At 36.3% G+C, this 24,667-nt stretch overlaps 1 protein-coding gene across 1 annotated transcript in view; it reads right to left on the bottom strand.

The window, feature by feature from the left end:
• LOC128993185 (serine/threonine-protein kinase ATR-like) overlaps positions 1-24,667 on the bottom strand; it is a 59,651-nt gene that overhangs the window by 2,551 nt on the left and 32,433 nt on the right. The window contains exons 25-42 of the mRNA XM_054416946.1: positions 24,273-24,433; positions 23,754-23,902; positions 23,062-23,212; positions 22,700-22,839; positions 20,022-20,138; positions 19,375-19,523; positions 18,965-19,246; positions 18,221-18,314; positions 17,872-18,056; positions 17,213-17,450; positions 16,604-16,779; positions 15,388-15,587; positions 14,538-14,710; positions 13,642-13,788; positions 12,172-12,323; positions 11,075-11,198; positions 6,429-6,536; positions 1,359-1,497 (exon numbers count right to left, since the gene is read on the bottom strand). Of these exons, the coding sequence (XP_054272921.1) occupies positions 1,359-1,497; positions 6,429-6,536; positions 11,075-11,198; positions 12,172-12,323; positions 13,642-13,788; positions 14,538-14,710; positions 15,388-15,587; positions 16,604-16,779; positions 17,213-17,450; positions 17,872-18,056; positions 18,221-18,314; positions 18,965-19,246; positions 19,375-19,523; positions 20,022-20,138; positions 22,700-22,839; positions 23,062-23,212; positions 23,754-23,902; positions 24,273-24,433 (2,885 nt within the window). The remainder of the gene's footprint in view (positions 1-1,358; positions 1,498-6,428; positions 6,537-11,074; positions 11,199-12,171; positions 12,324-13,641; positions 13,789-14,537; positions 14,711-15,387; positions 15,588-16,603; positions 16,780-17,212; positions 17,451-17,871; positions 18,057-18,220; positions 18,315-18,964; positions 19,247-19,374; positions 19,524-20,021; positions 20,139-22,699; positions 22,840-23,061; positions 23,213-23,753; positions 23,903-24,272; positions 24,434-24,667) is intronic.

The raw sequence follows: 24,667 nt of genomic DNA, 5'->3' as shown, positions 1-24,667 counted from the left end.
GGTCATGTCATCATTGTTTCTCAGCGAGCCTTAGGAAAACTAAGAGGTTTGTATAGGTTCAGAGGCTTGTTTCCTGAGGCTGCTCGTGCAGTCACTAATTTAGTATTTTACCGTCACTGTCAGTATTTTACTACTGCTTCCCTGCATATGGCAACAGCATTTCTCGGGAAGACATGTATCGGTTGCAACGCCTGCAAAACTCCACAGTCCATTTCATTTTCTGTTTGAAAAAATTTGATCATGTCTCTCAATTGCTTCCCCTTGAAGCCATGTGCAGGTTGTTGACGTGCTGCATGACCCACAGAGTGTTGTCTCTTTGTAAGCCCAACTATTTACGCGAGAGGCATTCTCTTCGGTTTCCCAGCGCAGGACCTTGTCATGGTGGGAGGTTTTACCTCCCAAAAGTTTCTCTAGAGCTTGGGAGGAAGAGCTTCTCATATTTTGCACCCTCGGTGTACAATGGTCTTCCTGACGGCCTGAAGGTTGTTGCATCAAGCAAAATATTTAAAGAAAAACTTAAATATATGTTTTAAAAAATGTTTAATTATAGTCTAAGTATATAACAGCCAAATAGGTAGTAGTATAATATATTTATCATAGTGACAAAAGTTTGTGTACCTACTAGAGAAAGGCTCAATAAAGACATTTTTATTTATTTATTTAAGGTCGATAGTTAGATTCCAAGCGAGATAATTTCCATATCAAGATGCCATTTATCGTTGGGCTTTATATTAATGATGCTATTGAACGAAAAGGTCAATGTTTGATATAGATAGTAAAAAGACCGTTCTCTTCAAAACGTTAAAAAAATGGACAGAAACTGGAATGGCATTGTCACCTTTTTGGTAGTGTAAAAATAATAATCCTTATTATAGGCAGACGGGTTTTTTAGTTAAATTTGTAAATATAATTCACAACATGTGATTTATCTAAGACGACAAAGTCACAGTTCAACTGGGTTGAATCTCTCTTGTGAGAACTACAGTAAAACCTCACTAAACGACAAAGAGGAGCGGCTGTTTTGGATAGCCTTTTTGTGGTTTATCAACAGTTGAAATTCTAGGTTATCTTTTCAAAGAGATTCACATTCGCAGTTCGCAGTTTTTAAAGCGATATAGCAGTCAACATTAAATGTGAAACAATCCACAGTTATTATTTCTGTCGTCTATCTTCACAGTTGGTGCCATGATGACACAGGCTTCACATTGTGCCTAGTTAATTTTCCAATTGACTTGTATTTTTTACTACGGTTTCGATTTAACAGGATGTGTTTGAAAAGGGGTTTCCTCTACTAATAACTAGCCAAATTTTACAACTCGTTTTCTTCTGGTTGGTCGGTCAGTACAAGGTGAAATTACCACAAGCACACTCCTTGTATTCCTTGTGTGTCACAGTGATGCCCATCTGTTTGTAGGCGGAGTTGAGGATGTGTCGCAAGCCCAGCAGGTTAGGCACCCACTCGATGATGCCGCTGCTATCACTCAAGGGAACTGCGCTCTGTCAACACAACACAATCTCTCGCTTACTATTGGATTTTAAATATTTCAACTGTCTACACTAGAAGAACATTGTACAAAATATTTGTAACATTAACGTAAATATTATTTAGATCGCCCCCCTCTTGATTGATTTGAAACCATATTCCTTTAAATACAATTTTTTTTTTGTACACCTGGTTGATTTCCTTTTAATTGATTATACTAGTGGGGTGGGATAGCTGAAAAATATTTCACATCTGGCAACCAACGCGCCCCTTTGGATTCAGATAGTACATGCGTAGACGAGTCCAAAAAGCCCGGGACACAAATTTTTCGGGCACTCTATGGGTGTTGATGACGTAATCAAAATGGCCGCCAAAGTTGTGTGACACGATTCTACATTTCCCTAAATAACTCAGATTCATATTTTAAAAGTGCCCTACATTTTTAGTGATTATTAATCACGAAAAAATTACCTTTCCGATGGTGTATATTACTTAATTGTTTAGATTCATAATACTACGAATATTTATAGTTTTATTAAATATTTTGTTTTTATTTAGATTTTTTAAAGTCATTTTGCTAAGTGTCATGGATACCGTTACACGTTGCTGAAAACGTCTTACATACACTTTTTTGTCAGAATATTACCTTTCTAACGATATATATAACTTATATTTTAATACAAAAACACTGCTGAAAATTTGCCACAACAATGTAGTGGTACACAGTGAGTCGTTATGACACCAATGCAATTTATATGGGGTTCGAAAAGTAATAGCGCTATTTAGGGCTATTAAACTTTCACTTCCGTTTTAAAATTAGAGACAATAAAATTAAGTACAAGAATTAAATACCCCCGCCACAGCCAACCTGCCGACTAAGCGAATTTCCATTTGTCTGAATTGATTTTCAATTAAATATATTTAAATAACATTATGTTTAACAAGTACCTAGGTTTGCTGCTACAAGGAAACTAATAAATTGTGTTTTTAGAACAAAACGCTTTGAAATGTGACAGTGTATTTGTTTTCTAAGCTCTTTAAAAAGGTCCAAAGAGAAATTGGGAAATTTTCTGTTTTTTAAGGTAAAAAATGAAAAAAAAACACATTTTTTACCCCATAAAAGCCCCCGTAAAACCCCATTCCCATGGTCCGATCATGCTGGTTCGCGAACTCATTAAATTTTATCCCGCTTTACACCTTTAAACCAAATTTCATCAAAATCGGACAAAAATTACTCAACTTATCCCGTTTACGGACGTATATCTTCTAATATATAAAATTCTCGTGTCACAGTGTTTGTCTGCAACCTCCTCCGGAACGACTTAACCGATCGTTATGAAATTTGGTGTGTAAATTCTGTAGGTATGCGAATCGGACGTAAACTATTTCCCGTTTCGAAATTCTTTAAAGGGCTCCGCCCCAGTGGCTCTGGAGTTTCCCATGTTAACCTTATGAGAAATGGAATTAATGAATCTTAACAGCTGTTCAATTAAACAAGTTGGTTCTGTTCTATGATGTTCAATAGCATTAAAGTTACAAGGATTACCAACAGGGTGCAGCACTATTATTTCTTTTACATTTATGACAACAGCTAATTTGCAACCCAAAGGTGAGTGAGCGTAGCGAACGAACTTCAACCTGGAGGCGAGTTAGCGTAGCGAACGAGCTAACCTGAAGGCAAGTGAGCGCAGCGAACGAGCTCCAACCTAAAGGTGAGTGAGCTTAGCGAACGAGCTCCAACCCAAAGGTGAGTGAGCATAGCGAACGAACTTCAACCAGGACGTGATTGAGCGATGCGAACGAGATCATCTTGAAAATTAAACGTAACGGTACTTTCTTTCCATCGGTCTGTCTTAGGGGAAACCTATAACTTAGGCGATACGAAGTTCGTCGGGTCAGCTAGTACATATATAAAAATTTGAACGCATGGTGTTTTTGGCCTCTGGGAATATCAAAATGAATAAGTAAATCGGTCCTGAGTCTAGGTCTTACCGTGCCACCTACAGTAATAGCTACTTACCCATAGGGAAATTCGTTAAAACAAAAGAGTGTACAATACAATATTGTTTAAATTTTATATCCAAATTCATAAATATCATATACATCAAAAATATAATACAGGCTTAAAACAAACAGATTAACCCAGTGACAAAGTAGTGTTGCCATATTTTAATAGATAAAGACACTCTCGCCAATCCAGTGAGAATACATTAAAATGATTCGGATATTGATATGTACTCTAGTTTTTTCAGGAAAATGCCGCGTAAAATGGCTCTTGGGGCGTGACAGACGGAAGACAGACAGACAGAAATTGAGATGAGACTTGATTCGGCTTCTTTAATGTATAAAACGAAAAATAACCCAAAAATTTATGAATCTGAGCAATGTACAGACAAAACTCTAATAAAAAAAAAAAAAATTGTATTAAAATTTTCAGCAGTGTCCGACAGGGACCGATTTACTTTTTCATTTTGATGTCCCCAGAGGCCAAAAACATCATTCGTTCAAATTTTTATATATACAGGGTGATTATTACTCAGTGTGACAAAATTTTTTTGGTGTAAGTACAAAGTAAATGCAGTGTGATGATGCATATAAAAGGTTCCAAGTCTAAAAATTAGCTTCCCAAAAAATTATTTTATGTTTTTAAAAAACAACTATGTTTTCAAACTTAATTCAGCTATTTCTCAATTACCTGTAAATGGATTTGAGTAAATAATGTCAGTTTCGTGTTCTACATAAAAGTTTGAATAAGAATAATAGAAAATGACGGGGGATTAGTTGTAAAAACTCCATTGTAAATAGATTCAAAGATAACAATTAAGAGGTCTATTGCATTTGTTCACACCCTGTATACAAAAAAAGCGTCCGAATATGGTAAAAACAGCTCCATTTTATAAGCTTTCCAACCATATGCTGCACCATTGAGCTTTATGTATGCTTATGTACGCTTTAGTGGTTTGAAGGCTACAAAACATGGTGTCTTTAACATTTAAAACATAGAAAGACGGCAAGCAAAAGTTGTATTTATGTTTCAGCTTCAACAGTAAAAAAAGTAAAAAAGTCCCCTGTTTTCTGGTATTCAAAACACTTAAACAAACAAAGAATATCTAAACCTCAATAGTGTAGCATATGGTTGGAAAGCTTATAACATGGCGCAGTTTTTAACATATTCGGACACTTTCTTGTATACAGGGTGTGAAAAAATGCAATAGACCAATGCTTTTTAAATTTTTATCAAACGTCTTAATTTTTATATTTGAATCTATTTACAATGGAGTTTTTACAACTGATCCTCCGTCATTATCTATTATTCTTATTCAAAATTTAATGTAGAACACGAAAATGACATTATCTGCTCAAATCCATGTACAGGTAATTGAGAAATTGCTGTGTTAAGTTTAAAAACATAGTTATTTTTGAAAAACATAAAATAATTTTTTGGGAAGCTAATTTTTAGACTTGGAACCTTTTATATGCATCATCAAACTGAATTTACTTTGTACTTACACCAAAAAACTGTTGCCACTCTGAGTACCAATCACCCTGTATTTACAAAACTTAAAAAAATTATTTTATGTTTTGTCCGTGAACGCGATAACTTGAGTAGTTTTTGTCTGATTTTGATGAAATTTTCGTTTAAAGGTGTAGAGCGAGATACACTTGAATGAGTTCGCAAACCAGCATTATCGGACCATGGAAACGGGGCTTTACGGGGGGTTTTATGGGGTGAAAATGGATTTTTTCTAATTTTTGACCCTCAAAACACAACATTTCCCAATTTCTCTTTGAACCTTTTTAAAGAGCTTAGAAAACAAATAATTTAGTATATCATAGTGTTTTTTTCGTTTATTGGTAACGGAGAAAATTGAAAAAATTGTAAATTTAAAATTCCCATATTATTCTTATGGAGGATACTGTAAAATGGTGTAGTTTTATTGTTTATGTATATATTTTGATCAAACTTGGCAAATTTATTTATTTTATACTAAGCTATCAATGTTTTACTAAAAAACACAATTTATTCGTTTCCTTGTAGCAGCAAACCTAGGTACTTGTTAAACATAATGTTATTTAAATATATTTAATTGAAAATCAATTCAGACAAATGGAAATTCGCTTAGTCGGCAGGTTGGCTGTGGTGGGGGTATTTAACTCTTGTACTTAATTTTATTGTCTCTAATTTTAAAACGGAAGTGAAAGTTCAATAGCCCTAAATAGCGCTATTACTTTTCGGACCCCATATAAATTGCATTGGTGTCATAACGACTCACTGTGTACCACTACATTGTTGTGGCAAATTTTCAGCAGTGTTTTTGTATTAAAATATAAGTTATATATACCGTTAGAAAGGTTCTGACAAAAAAGTGTATGTAAGACGTTTTCGGCTACGTGTAACGGTATCCATGACAGTTAGCTAAATGACTTTAAAAAATCTAAATAAAAAACAAAATATTTAATAAAACTATAAATATTCGTAGCATTATGAATCTAAACAATTAAGTAAAATACACCATTGGAAAGGTAATTTTTTCGTGATTAATAATCACTAAAAATGTAGGGCACTTTTAAAATATGAACCTGAGTTATATAGGGAAATGTAGAATCGTGTCACACAACTTTGGCGGCCATTTTGATTACGTCATCAACACCCATAGAGTGCCCGAAAAATTTGTGTCCCGGTCTTTTTGGACTCGTCTACGCATGTACTATCTGAATCCAAAGGGGCGCGTTGGTTGCCAGATGTGAAATATTTTGGTGTAATTTGTTGCTAACCCACCCCACTATACACATTTTTATGATCCTAAGCCTTTGATTTGCTTTGCATCTTTAATTCTTTACACCTGTAGTTAAGGAAAACCCCCAATTGGAGTTGTTTGAAACCCCAATAGCTTGAAATACCCAAACATTCAGTCGCTTAACCTTTTCAACTATGAACACTTACATAAGTTCTGATATACAATCCTCGTTCCCGAGCTTCGGGGTCACGTTGGAGATACATGTTGACGATAGAATTGAACTCCATCATCCGTGAGTCCAGTCTCAGGTCATCCTGGTACAAACATTTAGCAAACAATGTTACCGTATAAGATTTGTAGATCTTGCAGGTACGTGTAAAAGTCAAATGTATAGGTTTATTCAATCCAGCAAAAGATAGTTTTTAGAGGTTTAGATTTTATAAGCCCACAAAATAAGCCTAGACATTTGAAATATAATACCTTAATCAAATATTAGTGGTAAGTTTTTTTATCAAAATCGTCGTAGTTGATGTGAGCCACCGACATATTAAGCTGATGTAAATTACTAATTTATATTGAATACACAAACGTTTATAACAAGTCAAACTGATTGAGTGACTTGCACAGCACAGCTTTATGTTGAGCTACAGCAACCGTTAAGACCCATATACTGTTAGCAACAAAAAATAAGGGAGAAAATAGAATTTTAGACACTCGGGCATTCTGTGGCTGGCTCATAAGTAGGGATAGACGAGATTGAAATTTTAGTTCGAGACGAGACGAGACGAGATTTTTTATTTCTCATAAAATTTCGAGACGAGATCGAGACGGGATTTCCCTTCTCATACACAATGGGAAATGCACGTTCAAAATTTTTACCTGATTTTGTAACATTGTTAGATGACTGTTTAAATAGAAAAATAATGATAATAGGCAAGAATATTTACAATCTTTTATTTAAAAACATCAGCATAACATTTTTTTATTAATCACGCCTAACTTATTAAAAATGCCTACGATTAGGAAACATAGTGATATCAGTTAGGATAGAGTTCTACTTATCCTAAAATAAAATAAATCATAAAATAAAAGCAATATTAATTTTTATAAAATAGTTACTTGTTTTGACTTTTTATAGTAATAAAACATTCCTCACACTGCTTACACTTAACAAAACTTCTCAAATGTTATTAAAGTAATATTATTAAAATAATTAAAGTAATATTTACATTTATAGAATCTAACAAAAAACCACTAAGTGGTAACACTTTCCCCGCCAAGTCAGCAATCCAAAAAAGTTAATAAATCATTACTTTTTCCGCCAAGAAAAACAATGTAATGTATGTAAGTTTGGCAACTTGGCGGCAGACTTTTGCTTGGTTTTTTTTCATTTAAGTTACGTTCGTGGATAATTTCACAAATCAACTTCTCTAATTAATTAGTCCAACTAAGTATAATTTATGAAATGTGGCACAAATAAGGTCAAATTTTGTAAAATAAGCTCTCACCTAGCAATGTACCAATGGGAGGGATACTTGCTCAATGAAACTAGTTTTATGGTATTTTTTAAAGGGATCGAGCAAAAGTCTGCCGCCAAGTTGCCAAACTTACATACATTACATTGTTTTTCTTGGCGGAAAAAGTAATGATTTATTAACTTTTTTGGATTGCTGACTTGGCGGGGAAAGTGTTACCACTTAGTGGTTTTTTGTTAGATTTTATTTATTTTTGTAGAAAATTAACAGTTAAAATAAAAATCCTCTTTTCTCTGATATATAGACCACGGCACAACTACATCTCATTTAATTTCAATAATATTGTTAATGTAGAACTAAATTCTACATTTTTGGTCTTATCTGCTTTAAACAGATTAAAAACTTTTTGACACACGTACCAAAATTACTATTTAACTTACCCACTGGGCTTAAACTCAGTTTCAAATTTCATCAATGCTCATCTTGAACAACATAAAATGTGTTGATGTTACATAAGTGTTCTAATAATTAAACCCGTATATCTAAAGACTAGTGTAAATTGAGCCCTTATTAGAGATGTAAAAATGTAATCAAACTAATTAGGTTTGTTAGAAATAGCATAAGGCAAAACAAATATTGAATAACTCATTTATCCTAAATTTACATATCATTTTTAATTGCTTGTTTAACATATGTAGAGTGATTTTCCCGATCGTTTTATTTGTTTTAGTGTATCAAAACATAGAACAAACCTTAGTACTAGCGTACTAGTACTAAGTTTCAAGTTCCTAGGTTTCATATGTTTTGATAAGTAGTATTAAACTGTTAAAAATGACGAGCTGCTGTACCAGTGTACCATCGGTACACTGCATTTTTCAATGGAAAGTATCGGGGAATATCACTGCTCTAAGTAATTTTATATAGTAATCCAAGTAGCACACATCGTTGGCCCAACGTTGGGAAATGGTCGGCACGGTTGGGAAATGGTTGGCAGAAGTTTTAACGATTTGCCAACGTTGGCCCAACGGAAACTGGTATTCGTTGGCCCTACAAAAGAAAGAATCGTTGGGCATTCGTTGGGTTTAAGTATAAAACATTCTAAAACGAATTTTAACAAATTGATTTATTTAAAAGTACATACATGTTATGGCAGCAGAATATAAGACAAATATTGTAAAAATTTGGATCAATAATGAATGTAGTCAGATGATGTGATACTAGATACAGTGGGGAACACCTGCTTAACATATAATAATTATTATAATTAATTTTTTTTTAATATTCTTTAACTTATTTAAGCAAGTTTTTAATAGTTATAGAGAAAAGATTAATTAATTATATAACAATCAATTATAACAGTAGCCTACTAATCCAATGAATGGTAATTAAATAATCTATATTCAAATACTAGTATCCTCTCCAACTACCAGAAAAACAATTCAACTACTTGAGGCCTAAACAGATAAACAGAATCATATTATACTGTAGCATCAAAAATATTTAAAGTATTAATTGTGACCATTGCACCTGTCGGCTACTCTTTGACCACTTGAAAACACCCATTGTCAACAAGCACAGTTAGCTCAGAGGTAAGGTGTGAGGCTCACATGTCGAAGGTACCGGGTTCGAGACCCGCCCCGTCTAAAAAATTTTTATTTAGTTTTATTTTCAAAATAAGTTTTTATGAACTATTTAATCAATTTACTCAACTCATAATTATGCTTTGCATACAAAATCTTTATTATTTTGTGTTTTTTATGTTTGTGCCCAATGGGATGGTTGGCCCTTCCGCAAAAATTGGTTGGTTGGCCAACCGTAAAGGCGGTGACACACTATCGATTTTTTCCCCGATCAAGACCCCGAACCGAGCAGGGAGAAGGGAGAAGGGAGATAAATATCAGCAAAATTTTACTCCGAACATTTCCCCGAACATGACCAAGACCAGACGAATTCTACCGAGCGCGGCAAAAGGAAGTTTGGAGAGAGATAGAGAGTGTGTGCGAGTGAGAGCGCGGAACTATCAATGCTAGCGCAGGCGGCCGCTCGGTGCGGCGCTCGCGACGATGTACGGGGCGAAAATGTACCGTGACACACTATCGTACATCGGACCGTACATCGGACCGATCTTTTCTTTGATCTTTCGCCAAAAAACCGCCTCCAGAGCGCTCGTCTCCCTGCTCGGCCTGATGTCTTGTTCGGCGTCTTGATCGGTGTACGGACTCGTGACACACTATCGAACATCCTCCCTTCTCCCTTCTCCCTGCTCGGTTCGGGGTCTTGTTCGGGGAAAAGATCGATAGTGTGTCACCGTCTTTAGACTGAGTGCCAAAACATACCGTTGGCCAACGATCTACAGAAACGTTGGGCCAACGATTTGCCAACGATTTTTGCTACTTGGGAAGTAGTTCAAATCATTCAGTATACCTGAAAAAAATACTTTATAAAAGTATTAAAATAATTTTTCAGCTGTTCCTATGAATTTCTCTAACATTTAATTAATTAAGACTTAATCGCAGCTGGTCCTTCTTTTGTTTTGATTTTAATCCCATGTTATTTAAATGGGCCAAACTCGTACTTTGAGGGCTTGCCAAGGGTTTATGGGTCAACGCACCGACTTGAGACCCTCAAAAGGCACATCTACACGCTAAGGGCTTTCAAACAACATAAAAAACATTAAAATTGAGCCAGTGGTTTGGGCTGTAGGTCCGTCAACATTTAAGGAGAAGAAGGAGAACACGGAAAATTTGTGAATTTTCAAACTAGTTTTTCTTGGCTCAAACACAACCGTTTTTTAAATTCTTTTTTTTAATTTTGTTGAGAATGATTGCCCCTATCCAGTAGATGAACAATTATTTTAATAGCTTTTGTTTCTTCAGAGCTATAGACGAGTAAAAAAGCCACTTTGTCACGTCATGTATATATACACTGCAGCAGCTGTGTACCGCTGGGGGACTTGGCGGGGCGGAACGCTGCCGCGTTCCTTAATTAATTAAATAAGAACGCCTTCGCAAAGGAAACGCAACTACAACACGCTCCTGTATTGCGGGTATTGCATTGACTTTCTGCAGGCGTTTTTAATTTTTTTTTTATTTTTTTTTTATTCTCGTCTCGATAAAAATCTCGGCAAAAAATAAATCTCGTCTCGTGTAACGAGATTTAAAATTTCCCGAAAATTTCCCGAAATTTCGAGACTTGACCATCCCTACTCATAAGTCATAATACTATTTTCTTTTTTTAATAAAAAATGGCTACAGCTCGTCCAATATAGGTAGGATGTCTACTTCAGTATCCAATAGTCAATGGTTTAACTCAAAATTTTTAACACTAAATAGACAAAATTACTTATATTTCATTTTTATAGACAAATGTCAACTTACGTTTGGCTTGCATAGCAATGAATAAATTTTTCCGTCCGTGCCAATCAAAGAAATTCTCTTAGGCTTCTGCAAAGACGGAACAATGACTACCTCTTCCTTCATACCAGCAATGTAGACCAGATCTCTTGAAAATTATAAATAGTAAGTTCAGTAAATGAAAAAAATCACTAAATGGTAAGTTGTAGTAGTAAATGGTATAATAGTAGGTTGAAAGAAAAAAGGCAAAACCTACTTTGGCTTATCTTTAGTCAGGTAGCCTAACTTACTAAGTGAGTATGGAGACTAGTTTTTTGATTAGTCAAATAATATTCATCCCAGTAGGGTACTGGAACACGATTAAATTTCTCAGCGAAGGTAGGCACACTAATTAAAGGAATTGAACATAAAGTTACAATATTAGAAGAAAATATCCTTAACATTATTCTTGAGCAGGTCTTCGGGATTTACTATCCTGGATGTGAAATCAGTTAAGGCGGTCGACACACGGGAAGACTGAAACCCAACTAAAGTTGAAACAACTGTTTTGTGACGCGATTACGATTGCAGTTGCGTTGGTTAAATCCACACGGGCGCGACTGAAATAATTGTACTTGAGTTGAGACAGTGAATGAGTTATAATTTTGCTATAACGATACTGTGTACTGTGTATGGTGTTTGGAATGAGTAGTAGTGATGAAGAGCAGGTGTTTTATAGACAACCAAGAAAGCGTAGAGGACACATAAGGTATTGGGTACATCCTTATGTCGAAACAAATATTCAATGTAGGCTCTTTGTAACTGCTGCTGCATTACAAGAAACGGACGCAAAATTTCAGTCTATGTACAGGATGTCAAAAAGTACACAGGGTGTTTTTCAACCTCCTGAACCAACTGCATATTCAACTTCTGATCACTCATTATTCACTAGAATGTTCTGCAAACTATGTAGCTTCTAAAGTACACTTAACTTAGGTAACTATTTTTTTTTTTAATAAAGCATATTTTACAGAATTATTAGTGATTAAAAAAAAAAAATTGGAAGCTGAAATCTTAAAAAAATACTTAATTATGAATTTTTAACTAGACCTATTAATAAGTTTAGTTCTTCAAGTACTCACTCGGGGAAGGGATTGTGGTACTCGGCCGTGGTGCGTGGAAGGGAGATAGTGCGGAAACGCTGTAACGGAATCACAATTCTGCTGAGCCTAGGGTTAGACACCAGCATGTACAGTGAGCGGTAGAATGTTTTAATGTTCACACTCGAGCATCTCTGGAACATCATAGTGCCAAGTTTTGACAAGTGGTAAAGGACAATGCTATTGCTGCAGTGAGATAAAACAGGGATCAATTAGTTGCTTGTAAGACGAAGGGGCGTAGTACACAGGCTTATCATAATATATACTTACACCTCTTAGTCTTGCGAGCGTCAAATTATGCCTATTTTTGTGCTTTCCTCTAGGGATGGACGAGATTGGATTTTTAATTCAAGACGAGACTAGATTTTCTATTTCTTATAAAATTTTGGGACGTGATCGAGACGGGATTTCCCTTCTCACCTCATTTTGTAACATTGTTAGATGACTGTTTAAATACAAAAATAATAATAATAAGCAAGAATATTTCAAATCTTTTATTAAAAAACATCAGCAAATGTATATTAATTACGCCTAACTTATTAAAAATGCTTATAATTAGGAAACACGGTGATATCAGATAGGATAGAGTTAAACTTATCCTAAAATAAAATAAATCATAAATTAAAAACAATATTAATTTGTATAAAATAGTTACTTGTTTTGGCTATGTTTATAGTAGTAAAACATGCCTCACACTGCTTACACTTAATAATTAAAGTAATATTTACATGTAAAGAATTAATTAAATAAGAACGCCTTAGCAAAGGAAACGCAACTACGCGCTCCTATATTGCGGGAATTGCATTGACATTCTGCAGGTGTATTTTTTTAATTCTCGTCTCGAAAAATCTTGACCAAAAAGAAATCTTGTTTTGTATAACGAGATTGAAAATTTGTCGAAATTTCGAGACTTGACCATCCCTACTTTCCTCTATACAACGAATGCTAAAATCCAAATTCTAAGCAAGTTTTTTGGCGGACATGTACACAATTCATGAGTTGCACCAGATCTGACTAATACTGGATTTGTTCTGAGGGATCAGACCTATTGATGGAGCCAATTACGAGTGACGAGCGGCTTACAAACACGAGAAATATTTCCCAACTACTGTCGCTTTTGTTATTTTGTAAGATCATCTCCATTGGATTTATTTCATAACACTTTTTAGGATCCTTTCCCCCCTCCCTCCCCTACACCCATCCTAACTAACATGATCACCACCAGTCTGAAGCACTAACAATACAAATCTCTAGTGCAGCCGATTACATATTCTACTTTGTCAATATGAGTGTTTTTTCACTGTGTTATGCTATAAAACAAAAGGTGGATAGTTTATATGACTTGAAGCTCATATACTAATAAACCTTTCCAAAACGGAGGTTTAAGAAACTAGGAAAACTAGGGTAAATTTGCAGAGCACAGCAGTACAACTTAAATTTAACTCAACTAACCCCCTCCACGTTCTTGTTGCCGAGCTCGATGAGGCGGTTGAACAGGTCTCGGAAGTCATTGATTGTTTGGTTCAATTCCTTCTTCTTGAGTATTTCACTGCACTTGAGCACCTCCTCACATCGCTGTACTCGCACTGTGTATGGCGACTGGAACACAGAAAGTGACCTGATTAATCTGACAGCATTAGATAATTGTCAAGAAGTAGTGCTAAGTATATTGATTTGTGAATGGCAAAACCTTATCGTTCATAGTACCCATAAATGACATTTTGATCGTTGCTAACTTTTAAATCTCAGGTGTTAAATTTGGTTTGAATACAAATGTAGACTATTTTGAATGGTTACATGAAGGTGTGTTCAATTGTTTAGGTTTAGCGTTGGATCTCCTTAACCTCAGAAGCTAACAAAGCCAAGAATTCTAAATTTCAAGTCTTATTAAAAAAAGGAGTCCTAAATCTTGAATCAGTGAACTTTTTTATCTGATGAAATTCCAAGTAAAAAGAATCACTCATACTAACTTACATTTTGAATACATACAAAAACACAAAATAACGTTCAAAACGGTATGAGCCTCAATTGCAGTAGTGTAGGTGAGCATTAATTGCAACTACAGTAACACTTCATCAGTTTCTTGGGGTTGCGATCATATCAAAAGATTCCCAACAGAAAAATATGACTTATTCAAATCCCGCCTAACAAAAATGACCCTAAAAATCCCGAATGTTAGGGACTTGATTGAACTTCCCTATCCAGATGTTATTATTAGACCTTGAAAAAACACACAGGTCATAGTGGGCCAAGTGTAAATGAGATTTTTAATTAGATTCTTAAAGGTGTTTCAATCTTTTCTCGAATATCGGGGGATTCAAGATTCGTTTTGCCGTTTAAATTCTTACTTTATAAACAGACAGGAACATCCAGAGAGCTTGTTGAGGATAGGCGATGATGATCTTGATGATGATAGCCTTGAGTATCTCATAGCAGCCATCTTGAGGGTGGCAGATGCGAGAGATAATCTGAGAGAACGCTGTCATGAACATGTACGTCGGCAGCCGCTTGCGGTACGCTTCTGTTGAACATCATACAAAGTGTGATGTAAGCATTGGTACTCGGAAACCACTCATTGTTGCTCACTGTTTCATTGTTATGAAGAACAGCTACCAGACTTTGGTGGGTTTAGAGTTAGTAGGGTAACAAGGGAGGGGGGGGGGTTCTTAAGTCAGGAGGGAATGTTAGGTTTGTAACGTATCATATAATGTAAAAATTTCAAAGCCTAAAATAACAAATTATGAGACAATCTAAAACAAATTTAAAAACAGAGTTTTTGCCGGCAGTCTTATCCCAACGAAAAAGGTACAAAAATTAAAATTTGAATGTTTCACTGTAACTGACAGGTTTGAGTTGAGAGAGATGTCTTTAGGGACTTATGCTCTTCATACTTCCAATACAGTTGACTCTCAAAGATCTGAAACCTTCATGATCCAGAGGGTATCAGATTGCGGAAAATGAGAACTATACTGAAATAGCTAAGAAATATGATCTTACGATGCCTTATGCACACCTCAATTATTGGAAATCATTGAGTTAATTAATGTTTTAAATTTATTCTGGGAAGTTGTTAAGTACATTTTCCTGCCCGTGTAACATAACGCACCTTTATACAGAGCTGTTCACAGAATTAAAAAAAAATACTCTTGGGTGAACTGCCCTATTAACAGTGATAAATGGGAGTATTTAACCACTCACCAACAAGTGCAGTCATCTTATTCATAGCGGCCTTGCGCTCGGAGATGCCCTCGACACCGCGAGGCTTTCTTGTGTCCTGCGCAAGCTGAGTGCCAAAGTCCAGCCACGTACTCAACATCCGTGGCATGGACTGGTAGATGTATTCGCAACCGTACTGCAGCGACTTGCCGAACATGTTGATCAGTTGGACCTGGCATTCACTGCAGAAGAAAAAGTAGAATATTCTCATAGGTTCATAGGTCATAAGCAGTTTACTTTTTTTCATTACATTTATACTTTTAGTATGTTGACAATTAATTTGTTTAAAGTAAAAGTGCCTGCCACAAACCACCTTAGAAATGTCGTTTCAACGTTTTAACTTAAGTGGCACTTTGTATAAGAGAACAAAAAACACTTTTAAGGAAAAACGGTCCAAACTACTCAAAATTCTATTGAGGATTGAATCTCTATAACCAAATCCACAATGCTTAATCACAAGGCTAGCAAGATATATTTAAATAATTCACATACTTGAGGCACATAACGATCGGATAATCCAAGTGTTAAATAGGCTGCAAACATTTTTAAAGCCAAATTTGCAATCTTAACTAATTAACACACACTCACTACCCGGTGATACAAACAAGGCATTCTGTTTAGAGAAGTGTAACAATTGGTAGGCAATGTGTACTTCACAATGAACCTAAATAGATAAGTTTGCAAATACTGTATTACCCTCTCTAATTCGGCACTCCCCACTCCGGCACTCCAGTATTCCGGCATCTTTGACGGGTGAGGTCTTCCGCAATTGCGGCACAATTCTGATTATCTCCCACGGCCATGTAGACATCATAATCTACTCCCGGGGACACGGAAACGTCATCGTCGTCTTGCGCGATCGCATCAAACTCATGAACACCTCCCGCAGTCACAGAAAACGTCATTGACGTCTTGCGCGATCGTGGCAAAATCATGAACATCATCCGCGGACATTTAGATGAACGACTACGATAACATCACGTAGCCATGCCCGATCGTGGCAATAGCGGTTTCCGATCGTGCGATCTTTAGAGACGTCTTTTAAGTGTATTTATTGATAACATTCCAGTAATCCGGCAGTATGACGGTCCTATATATGCCGGATTACTGACAGCCTACAGTATAACAGTAGTCCTACCATTTGACTGGTTTGCGTTAATAGCTCTACTGTACTACAGAATGAAAGTAAACCACTAACAGCTGTTGTGAGAGCTGTGTAGAAGAACGCAGGCACTTGTAGTAACACTGGGCCAAACTGACATAACTCTTCTCCCACGACTGACACACGGCAACTGCTCTCTTGTAGTTCCTCAGGTTGGTGTCCATGTCGATGTTGGCATTCTCATCGTTGTACTGAGCGATAAGTAGATATGCCTGCAACAATGTCTTGTCAGTATGTTGCTTTGTAAATTTTTAATATTGAGCTTCACAAATTTTGTGTGCAAGGGTCATTCTTTAAGTGAGGGCCGTTTGTGCGTTTAGCTTTGCTTATACCCCTCAACTGGCTCGCCGCTTACTGACATCATTAGTGAACTTAATGGTGCCATTTGCAGGGAGCTTACTTGTTTGCTTTGTCGTAAGCTAAGAAAATGTTTAAAACTATAAAATCTCCCGCCGCATGCGAGATAAGGTCAGTGATATGTTTTTTAACTGCAAGAAATATGTATCCGATGTGCAGATATTCATTGCCAGGTGAATGAAGTTTACGGCATGCAATGAGTATGGGTAATGTGTGGAAATGGGATTAATGTTTGCTAAAGGCTCTTTTTGTGTCTTAGACTATGAAGTTGGCTAACCCAACTCTCACCTCGGCACACAATCGTCTCTCGTCTTTCTGCAGACTCTCGTCAGAACTCTGTGTACTGCCTGAGCGATCTGTGTCCATGTTGGGGAAGTTGCGTTCGACTCCTCGCTTGAGTGTGTTGAGTGCAGCCTCAGGCTCAGACTTGGCCCACAACAGACGAGCCTTCTCCACAAACAGTCCCTTCGGCTTGAATGGCTCCACTGTCAATATGTTGGTGTAGGCCTGCTGGAAGTGGCCTGACCTGGGGAAACCGTTCCCAACCGTTATCATCTCAACAATAGATTCAATTTTACAGTTCTCTTAAAACTTATTTTACATAAGTACTTTTCCAGGCCTATCTTGCAGACATTTAGTAGATTAGATTTAATTTATATGCTGCTAGCACGCCAGAGTGCATATAACATTGATTGTTGGATGAATGATTTGTTAGCTTTACTGACCGAGATCAGCTGTTTTTTTTTGTTCCAGAAAATCAAACCAAATTATATCCACTTTTGAACAGTCACAACTTGTTTCCTATTCAAATTTTTCACCATAAAAATTAGTAAAACAATGGCTGAGGTTCAGAAATGAATAAATGACGATTTATGTCTCCAAACCTAACCAATAAAAATCTCATGGAGTTTGATAAATGATGCGATCAAAAACCTAATGACACTTACTTGCGTGCGATTTCAATACTCTTGAGCCAGCTGTTTCCGATCTCGGTGGTGAATAGAGGTTGTAGCTGTGGGTCAATGTCCTTGGCCAGTGACAACACGACCCTTCTCACACCCAAGATCGGCTGAAGCACTCTGTATGATGTCTGAACAACCTTCAGCCGGTCGTCTAGCTCTTTCTGAACAACCTGAGGAGTTCACACTCCAAGTTTAGTATTGAATCACTTGCCAAGATTTTACTGCATAATCATTTTCTATGTTGGGGATCAAGATGATGTTTTACGAGTATGAATCATGTAGGCCTACCCTAGTTAATTTTCAAACCATTAATTTGTCAATGGTAATCACACACCTGTCTGAACATGCTCTCCATCTCCTGGACTGGCCGCCCCTTCATCTTGAACACCATCTGGCCTACTTTTTCCAGTTCAGTGAGAATGTGCAGCCTGTAACACAGGAAAACAATGTAAACCGTCACAATATGAACAGTAGAAAATTTAACGCTGCAAACAGATTACAGTCTAGATGATGAAACCAGTCTCGTGATCTTAACCCCTGGACTGGCTACGGCCTTCAGCCATTGGCCACTCGCCAGGTAGACCTAGGCCCTAGAGTAGTTACCATTTACCTACTAAATCACCATTAGCATTCACTTTGGATACTTAAGTAGACATCTCATCTATATAAACAGCTGCAGTCAGTTTTGAGCCAAAGAGAACATGACTGAGAGAGAGGCTGACATAGCTTGTGCCAGATGATTAAAATTATTCAGGGTGTTTTTATATTTTTTAATGCAAACCATATTACAAGTAGGTACTGTTAGAAACTTTTTAACGACAAAACATGCTCATATGTTGGTATCACTGTTTTCTTTACTTCATTGTTGATCAGTAGTCCTATAAAGTGTTATTAGTGTTATTAGTGTTGTTAGTGTTATTAGTGTTATTAGTGTTGTTAGTGTTATTAGTGTTAAAGTGTGGTTAGTGTTATTGGGAATTTGTTCTAAATAAGACTCAAATGGTGTTTTCGCTTCTCTAAAAAGGACTATGTGAAACTACCACTATGTAACATCAAACAAAGCGCCACCGCCACTTACTTGACCACAACGTCGTAGCCGTGCCGATACCCTATTGCACTCTTGGTGAGTGAACACCCAGCCAAATTGCGGACCAACGCCTGTCTGATGTGGTCCAGTCCGGCCACCATCTCGTCTTGATTGCCTCGAGACAGGTGTAACAATGCATGGCCCAGCGCTGTGCCCCACCCGTCCGTCGTAGTGGCACCCGTGCTCGTCAACAGCTGCTCCAGCTGCGGGAACATGGACAACGCCAACATGGCTTCTGCCTGCTCGTCCACCATGTCACTGCACTTGCCCATGCTGAAACACAACGGATAAATCAGAATTTTTTTGTGGTTTAAAAAATTAGCCTGATACAAAATGATAAATTATCTATCTTTCTTTAATCGTACTAAAGTTTATGTTATTTCATTGCCGTCGAGACTCACCTATTGAGGAACCCCTGAGTAAGCTGTAGAGCAGTAGAGGGCTGGTCCATGCCAAGGTAACACTGCACCATGCCTTTGTAGAAGTCCTCGTCTTCGTTAGACACAGAGTCTGGCAGTTGTACCAACCTCTCATAGCAAGCTGCAGCATCCTGCGATTGCATAGAGTATAGCCAAAAAAGTCTGTCTGAGGTGTTCAAAGTAATGATTTTTTATGACACCACATCCTAGGACGCTAGGATCAGCATCCTAAAACTGTTACAAATTACTTCAGGCAAGACCAACTATTTATCGTAGTTGTCAGCTGATAGGTTTCAATTCGTTAATATCGATATATCGATTGAAAATCATCGATAATAATGAATGTTCCCTTTAACAGGAAAGTACCTAAAAAACTAATAGAAAATCAAGAGTCATTTATGCACATTTGATTTTACGAGAAGTAGTAACAAAACTTTTGGAGATCAGTTTTCAAAAGATGAATTGTTGGTTTTTTCTGCCAACATCTCTATTTTGCTTTTGACAAGAGAGATAAGGAAGATTGTGTATAGTCAACCAGCCCATTAACATTAGAACTCTAAGTTTACAAAACTTATCCTTCTACATTATACAAAAAACTTGATAAACATAAACAGTGATTGCAAGCCAACCTGCAACTGGCCAGTGAGCTTGTGATAATGAATCATCTCTTGCGCGGTCGGCTCTTCATCTCTGATGGCAATGATGCCTTTGAAACTGTCCGGGTCGTTGAGGTGGTAGTAGATTTTCTGTAAACAATAACTCATCAAACTAATTTCATCACTACGGCCAAGAGTTTAAAAATTGTACTGATAGCAGTCTTACCATCCTGCCCTTCTGCTAATATAGGACTTCTTTAGTGCATTCCTTGAAGGGAAATAAATTGAATGAAATGAAGAAAAATTATCTTTAGAAGGACTGTAAACTACTATAGAACTACTACTACTACTATAGAATACTACTATAGAACTACTATAGAATAATACTACTATAGAACTACTATAGAACAATACTATAGAATAATTTGATCTTTCATGGTTTATATAGTAAAATATTCAGTTACTCACTTTGCCTTTAAAACTCACAATACCCATATAAGGTGTCCTTTCCACAAGATTTAATCTGTGTATAGGATATTGAAAATCTGTATGAAATCTAGTGTTATAATTGTGCCGATTATTTTCACTGTGGAGTTTTTCAAAATTTGATTTCACATACAATAAACATTTAAGAATATACAAATTAGGGACGGTTAGAATCTTTAGTTCTTTAAAAAGTTATTTGCAAGAATATTTTGCGGGTTTAAAAGTCATAATTCGAAGTATTCTTTTTTGAAGTTTAAAAAGTTGATACGAATCAGAGGTGACGCCCCAAAGCTCTATTCCATACTGTAAAATTGACGAAAATAAAGCGTGATAAATCATTAGTCTAGTGTTTAAATCAACAACATTTCTTAAGACCATCATTTGAAAACAAACTGAATTTAACTTTTTAGAGGTGTTATGAATGTTATTCTTCCAATTCAATAAACTATCTACATCATTAAAATTTAGCTGTGTTGCTAAGATTTATTTTTTCATTATCAAAATAAACAAAGCCTTCAAGATCGTCCCTACACTGTGCAGTTTGAAATTTTACTATTTGTGTTTTAATGTGGTTCATTTCCAAACCGTTAACTTTAAACCATTTTGACAGATTTTGAAGAGCTTGATTCAATGCTAAACTTAGTTCATGAATGTTTTTTTATTTAATTATGGCTGTCGTATCGTCAGCATATAACAACAAACTAGGTTTAACATTCTTAGGTAGATCATTTATGTACATCAAAAACAATAACGGTCCTAATATAGAGCCCTGAGGCACCCCCATAACAATCTTTTCCCATTCAGAAGCATACTTAATGTTTTCTTTAATAATAACTGTTCTTTGAAAGCGATCGCTTAAATATGATTTCAACCACAAAATAAGTGATTCTGAGAATCTATAGGAGTATAATTTATCAAGAAGAATTTGATGGTGTACACTATCAAAGGCATTGGATAGATCACATAACACACCAATAGTGCTCTGTGACCCATCCAAGCTCTGTGTTATTGAATTTACAAAATGAGCCACAGTGGAAGTGGTACTTTGATTTTTCCTAAAACCAAACTGTTCATCAGCTAATAAGTTATTAGATTCCAGAAAATAGGACATTTGATTGAATGCAATTTTTTCAAATATCTTTGAAAAAGAAGGCAGGACAGAAACAGGTTGGTAGTTATCTGAATTACTCTTAGAACCTTTATTAAATAATGGCTTCACCTCTGCATACTTCAAATGATTAGGGAAAGTGCTATTGGTTAAAGTCTGATTGATGATTATGGACAATGGCTCAGCAACAAACTTAATTACTTTTTTTATCATAGTAGTTGAAATCCCATCCCAACCAGCCGTTTTTTTATCGCTGAGTGACTTGACTATTTTGATAGCTTGCTGAGGTGTAACTAAACTAAAATTAAAAATTGGAATAGCAGGCCTATATGTGATTGATTTTTTTACCAGTTCCATTGCCTTACTCTTGGAAAAATTTACCCCTAAATCCTTCCCTACCTCAATAAATTTAGAATTAAAGTGACTTGCAATAACTGTGCCATCTGAGACTAACACAAACCATGCTGCTTTAGTCTTATTAATATTAGAAGCATGCACAAAATATACAAACGGTAAAAATAAAATCTTGCACCAATAGGCCTGACTTACCAAGTCCAGTTACCGGTACACTTTATGTGATTAGTCACAAACTATCACCAAAACACGCAAATAAGTTGTGGTATTATAACTTTTTAAAGGTTTAAAATGTATTTTTCAACAATTCCTGACCATAATTTGCAATTCAATAATCAAAACAACTCGTAAACAAACATTTACTAGAACGTAAACAGTCGAAATAACAAAAGACAAACCAGCTGCTGTGTAAAGCCGTCTACTATTGCGTAACGGTTTTTAAATGGTTGACCACATTTCACAGCTCAATTGTACAGTAAAAGAGCAAAATGGTTGTAGCCAACCTCCTTCTGTCGCATTTGGTGTGGTTTGCAGCCAGCTTTTTTGAATTGTGATAATGTATGAAGTGATTTTCTAAACGTCTCGCTCCGGGATGCCGGCATTTCTCACACAATCTTGACCGTCTCGCTACGAGACGCCCGGCACTCAAGCTACGACAATGGTGCGTCTCACTAGCAGCACTCAAAAGGGTTAACATTTCCAGTTTATGATTTAAAGCACTGAAACTGTTGGCTCAATATTGATATTTTGTGATCACACTCACCCCTAAATAAGGCAGATAACTTTGTACCAAGTCAGGGTTCTCATTCATATAGTCCTCAAGGAACAGCAGTGCTCGAGTGTACTCCTTGCATCTGAACGATCCATCTGCAATGTCCTTTTTGGAAAAAGTAGACAAAAATTCTGAAAGATAAAATTAATTTCAATTGATTTTTATCTTCCCTCTTTAAAAAGTTAGCACTAGCTATCATGAAAAAACGTCACACTTAATAGGATCAATATTACTGACTAGTGAAATATGCTAAAGATAACACCAATAATACTGTTTAATCTACTGTAAACATAAGATATATTGTTGTTTGTGTGCATTGTTGGTATTGTTGGTATTGTTGCTGTATAACTCACCCCTGAGTTTGTGGTACTGGTCTGCTAGAGTTGACTCCTCACTGGGGTTTATCTGCTGTTTCCTCTGTCTCAGCCAGTGGTAGAGGAAGTCCAACAGTTGGTAGACTGTCTTGGCACACAGAGCGTGAGTGTGACTGCCATCTTGTGTCCACTACGCAAGACAAGAGGCATTTCATAAAATCATGAAGATGTGTGGGATCCTGCTTTGTTCAATCAGGGGAAAAGTTCTTTTTTTGATAGTTTGAAACTGACCCAGTCGTATTCCATCATCAGACTTGTAATGAACGGTATCAGCAATGTGACAAACTTCTGTCATTAGCTTGTCAAAAATGTTTATCTTGAGTGGGAGTAACCATGATATTTTATAGGGAAAATCATAAAAGTTGCAATAACTTTTGAACTGTAATATTTAAAGCAATGGGGTTGCTTTATTTTGTTTAGAATAATTAGAAGGACCATAACATACTTATTTTAATCAAAATTGGTTTCTTTAATTGTTTTTTTTTAACTTTATGTGTTTTACATGGGAAAATAACATAAGTCACAACAACCTTTGGGCCATAATCTTTACAGCAATAGGGGTTGTACGATTGTTACAAGAATTTAAACGGCATTACATGCTAAATTTTAATGGAAATGGTTCAGGCCATTTTTGAGAAAATTTGCTTTTTTCATTATTTTTAGTCACTGACCTTAGTGCTCTGCAGGGATCCGGTGGAGGGGATGCTGCGACAAGTTTCAGGTGTTGGCTGGTCTTCCTCCCCGCGGTGGAACAACACAGCGGAGATCTCCTCTCCGATACGACGACTTTCAGACTTTGTGGCTCCCAGTATAGCATGCACTGCAACACACCAGCTGGGTGAATAACACTAAATACTCACAAGTCAACAAATTATAGAACAGAACACTCTAGGAAAGAACTCTGGTCCTAAAAATTTTGACATCAGTCTACTAGGGCTGTTGTTTGGCCAATAAGGAAGCATGTTATGTTATGGCTCAGCTAAGGGAAATCAAAGCAGGGATTGTGCATTAAAGGTAGAATCCTCTGAACAGTTCTGATGTGGTGAGTTAAAGCCCAGAGAAGTTTCATATTCTATGCAAACAAGTCACCTTAAATTAAACATTGCTGTGCTAGTAAAAGATCACGATAGCACACAGTGTTTTTATCTTTTAGTTATAAAACAATTCTTCTACCCATTAAATAAACTCACAAACTATGTACGGAAGGAAGAACAACAATGACTGCAGATCCTTCTTGAGACCCAGCAAGCAGACCGAGAACACATTCCTCACAAACTCGTCGGTGACAGAGGGAATCAGACGCGAGACCCAGTTCCACGCCCATACTTTCAGTGATGAACACAAATCGGTGCTGAAAAAACAAAACATATAATTTGGGCACAGTTAAACTTTGCTTACTGATTATGCATACAGCTAAGTAAACTATCTTTAGTAGGTAATCGAATGAAAGTTACTTTTAAGGTAAAAACTAGTAGGTAATGTGAAACCCTTAGTGAACTTTTAAAGTCCTATATCCAGGAATTTACCATCCTTACTGAAACTGACCTGAATAAAACTGTATCTGTAGCGTTAATGCAAATGCTGA

This window comes from Macrosteles quadrilineatus, unplaced genomic scaffold (assembly GCF_028750875.1).
Source record: "Macrosteles quadrilineatus isolate MER2022 unplaced genomic scaffold, UCM_ALF_1.0 Scaffold_4__1_contigs__length_99947679, whole genome shotgun sequence".
NCBI lineage: Eukaryota > Metazoa > Arthropoda > Insecta > Hemiptera > Cicadellidae > Macrosteles > Macrosteles quadrilineatus.
The sequence above is the reverse complement of the archived record's forward strand: the minus strand, read 5'-3'. Positions and strand labels throughout refer to the sequence as shown.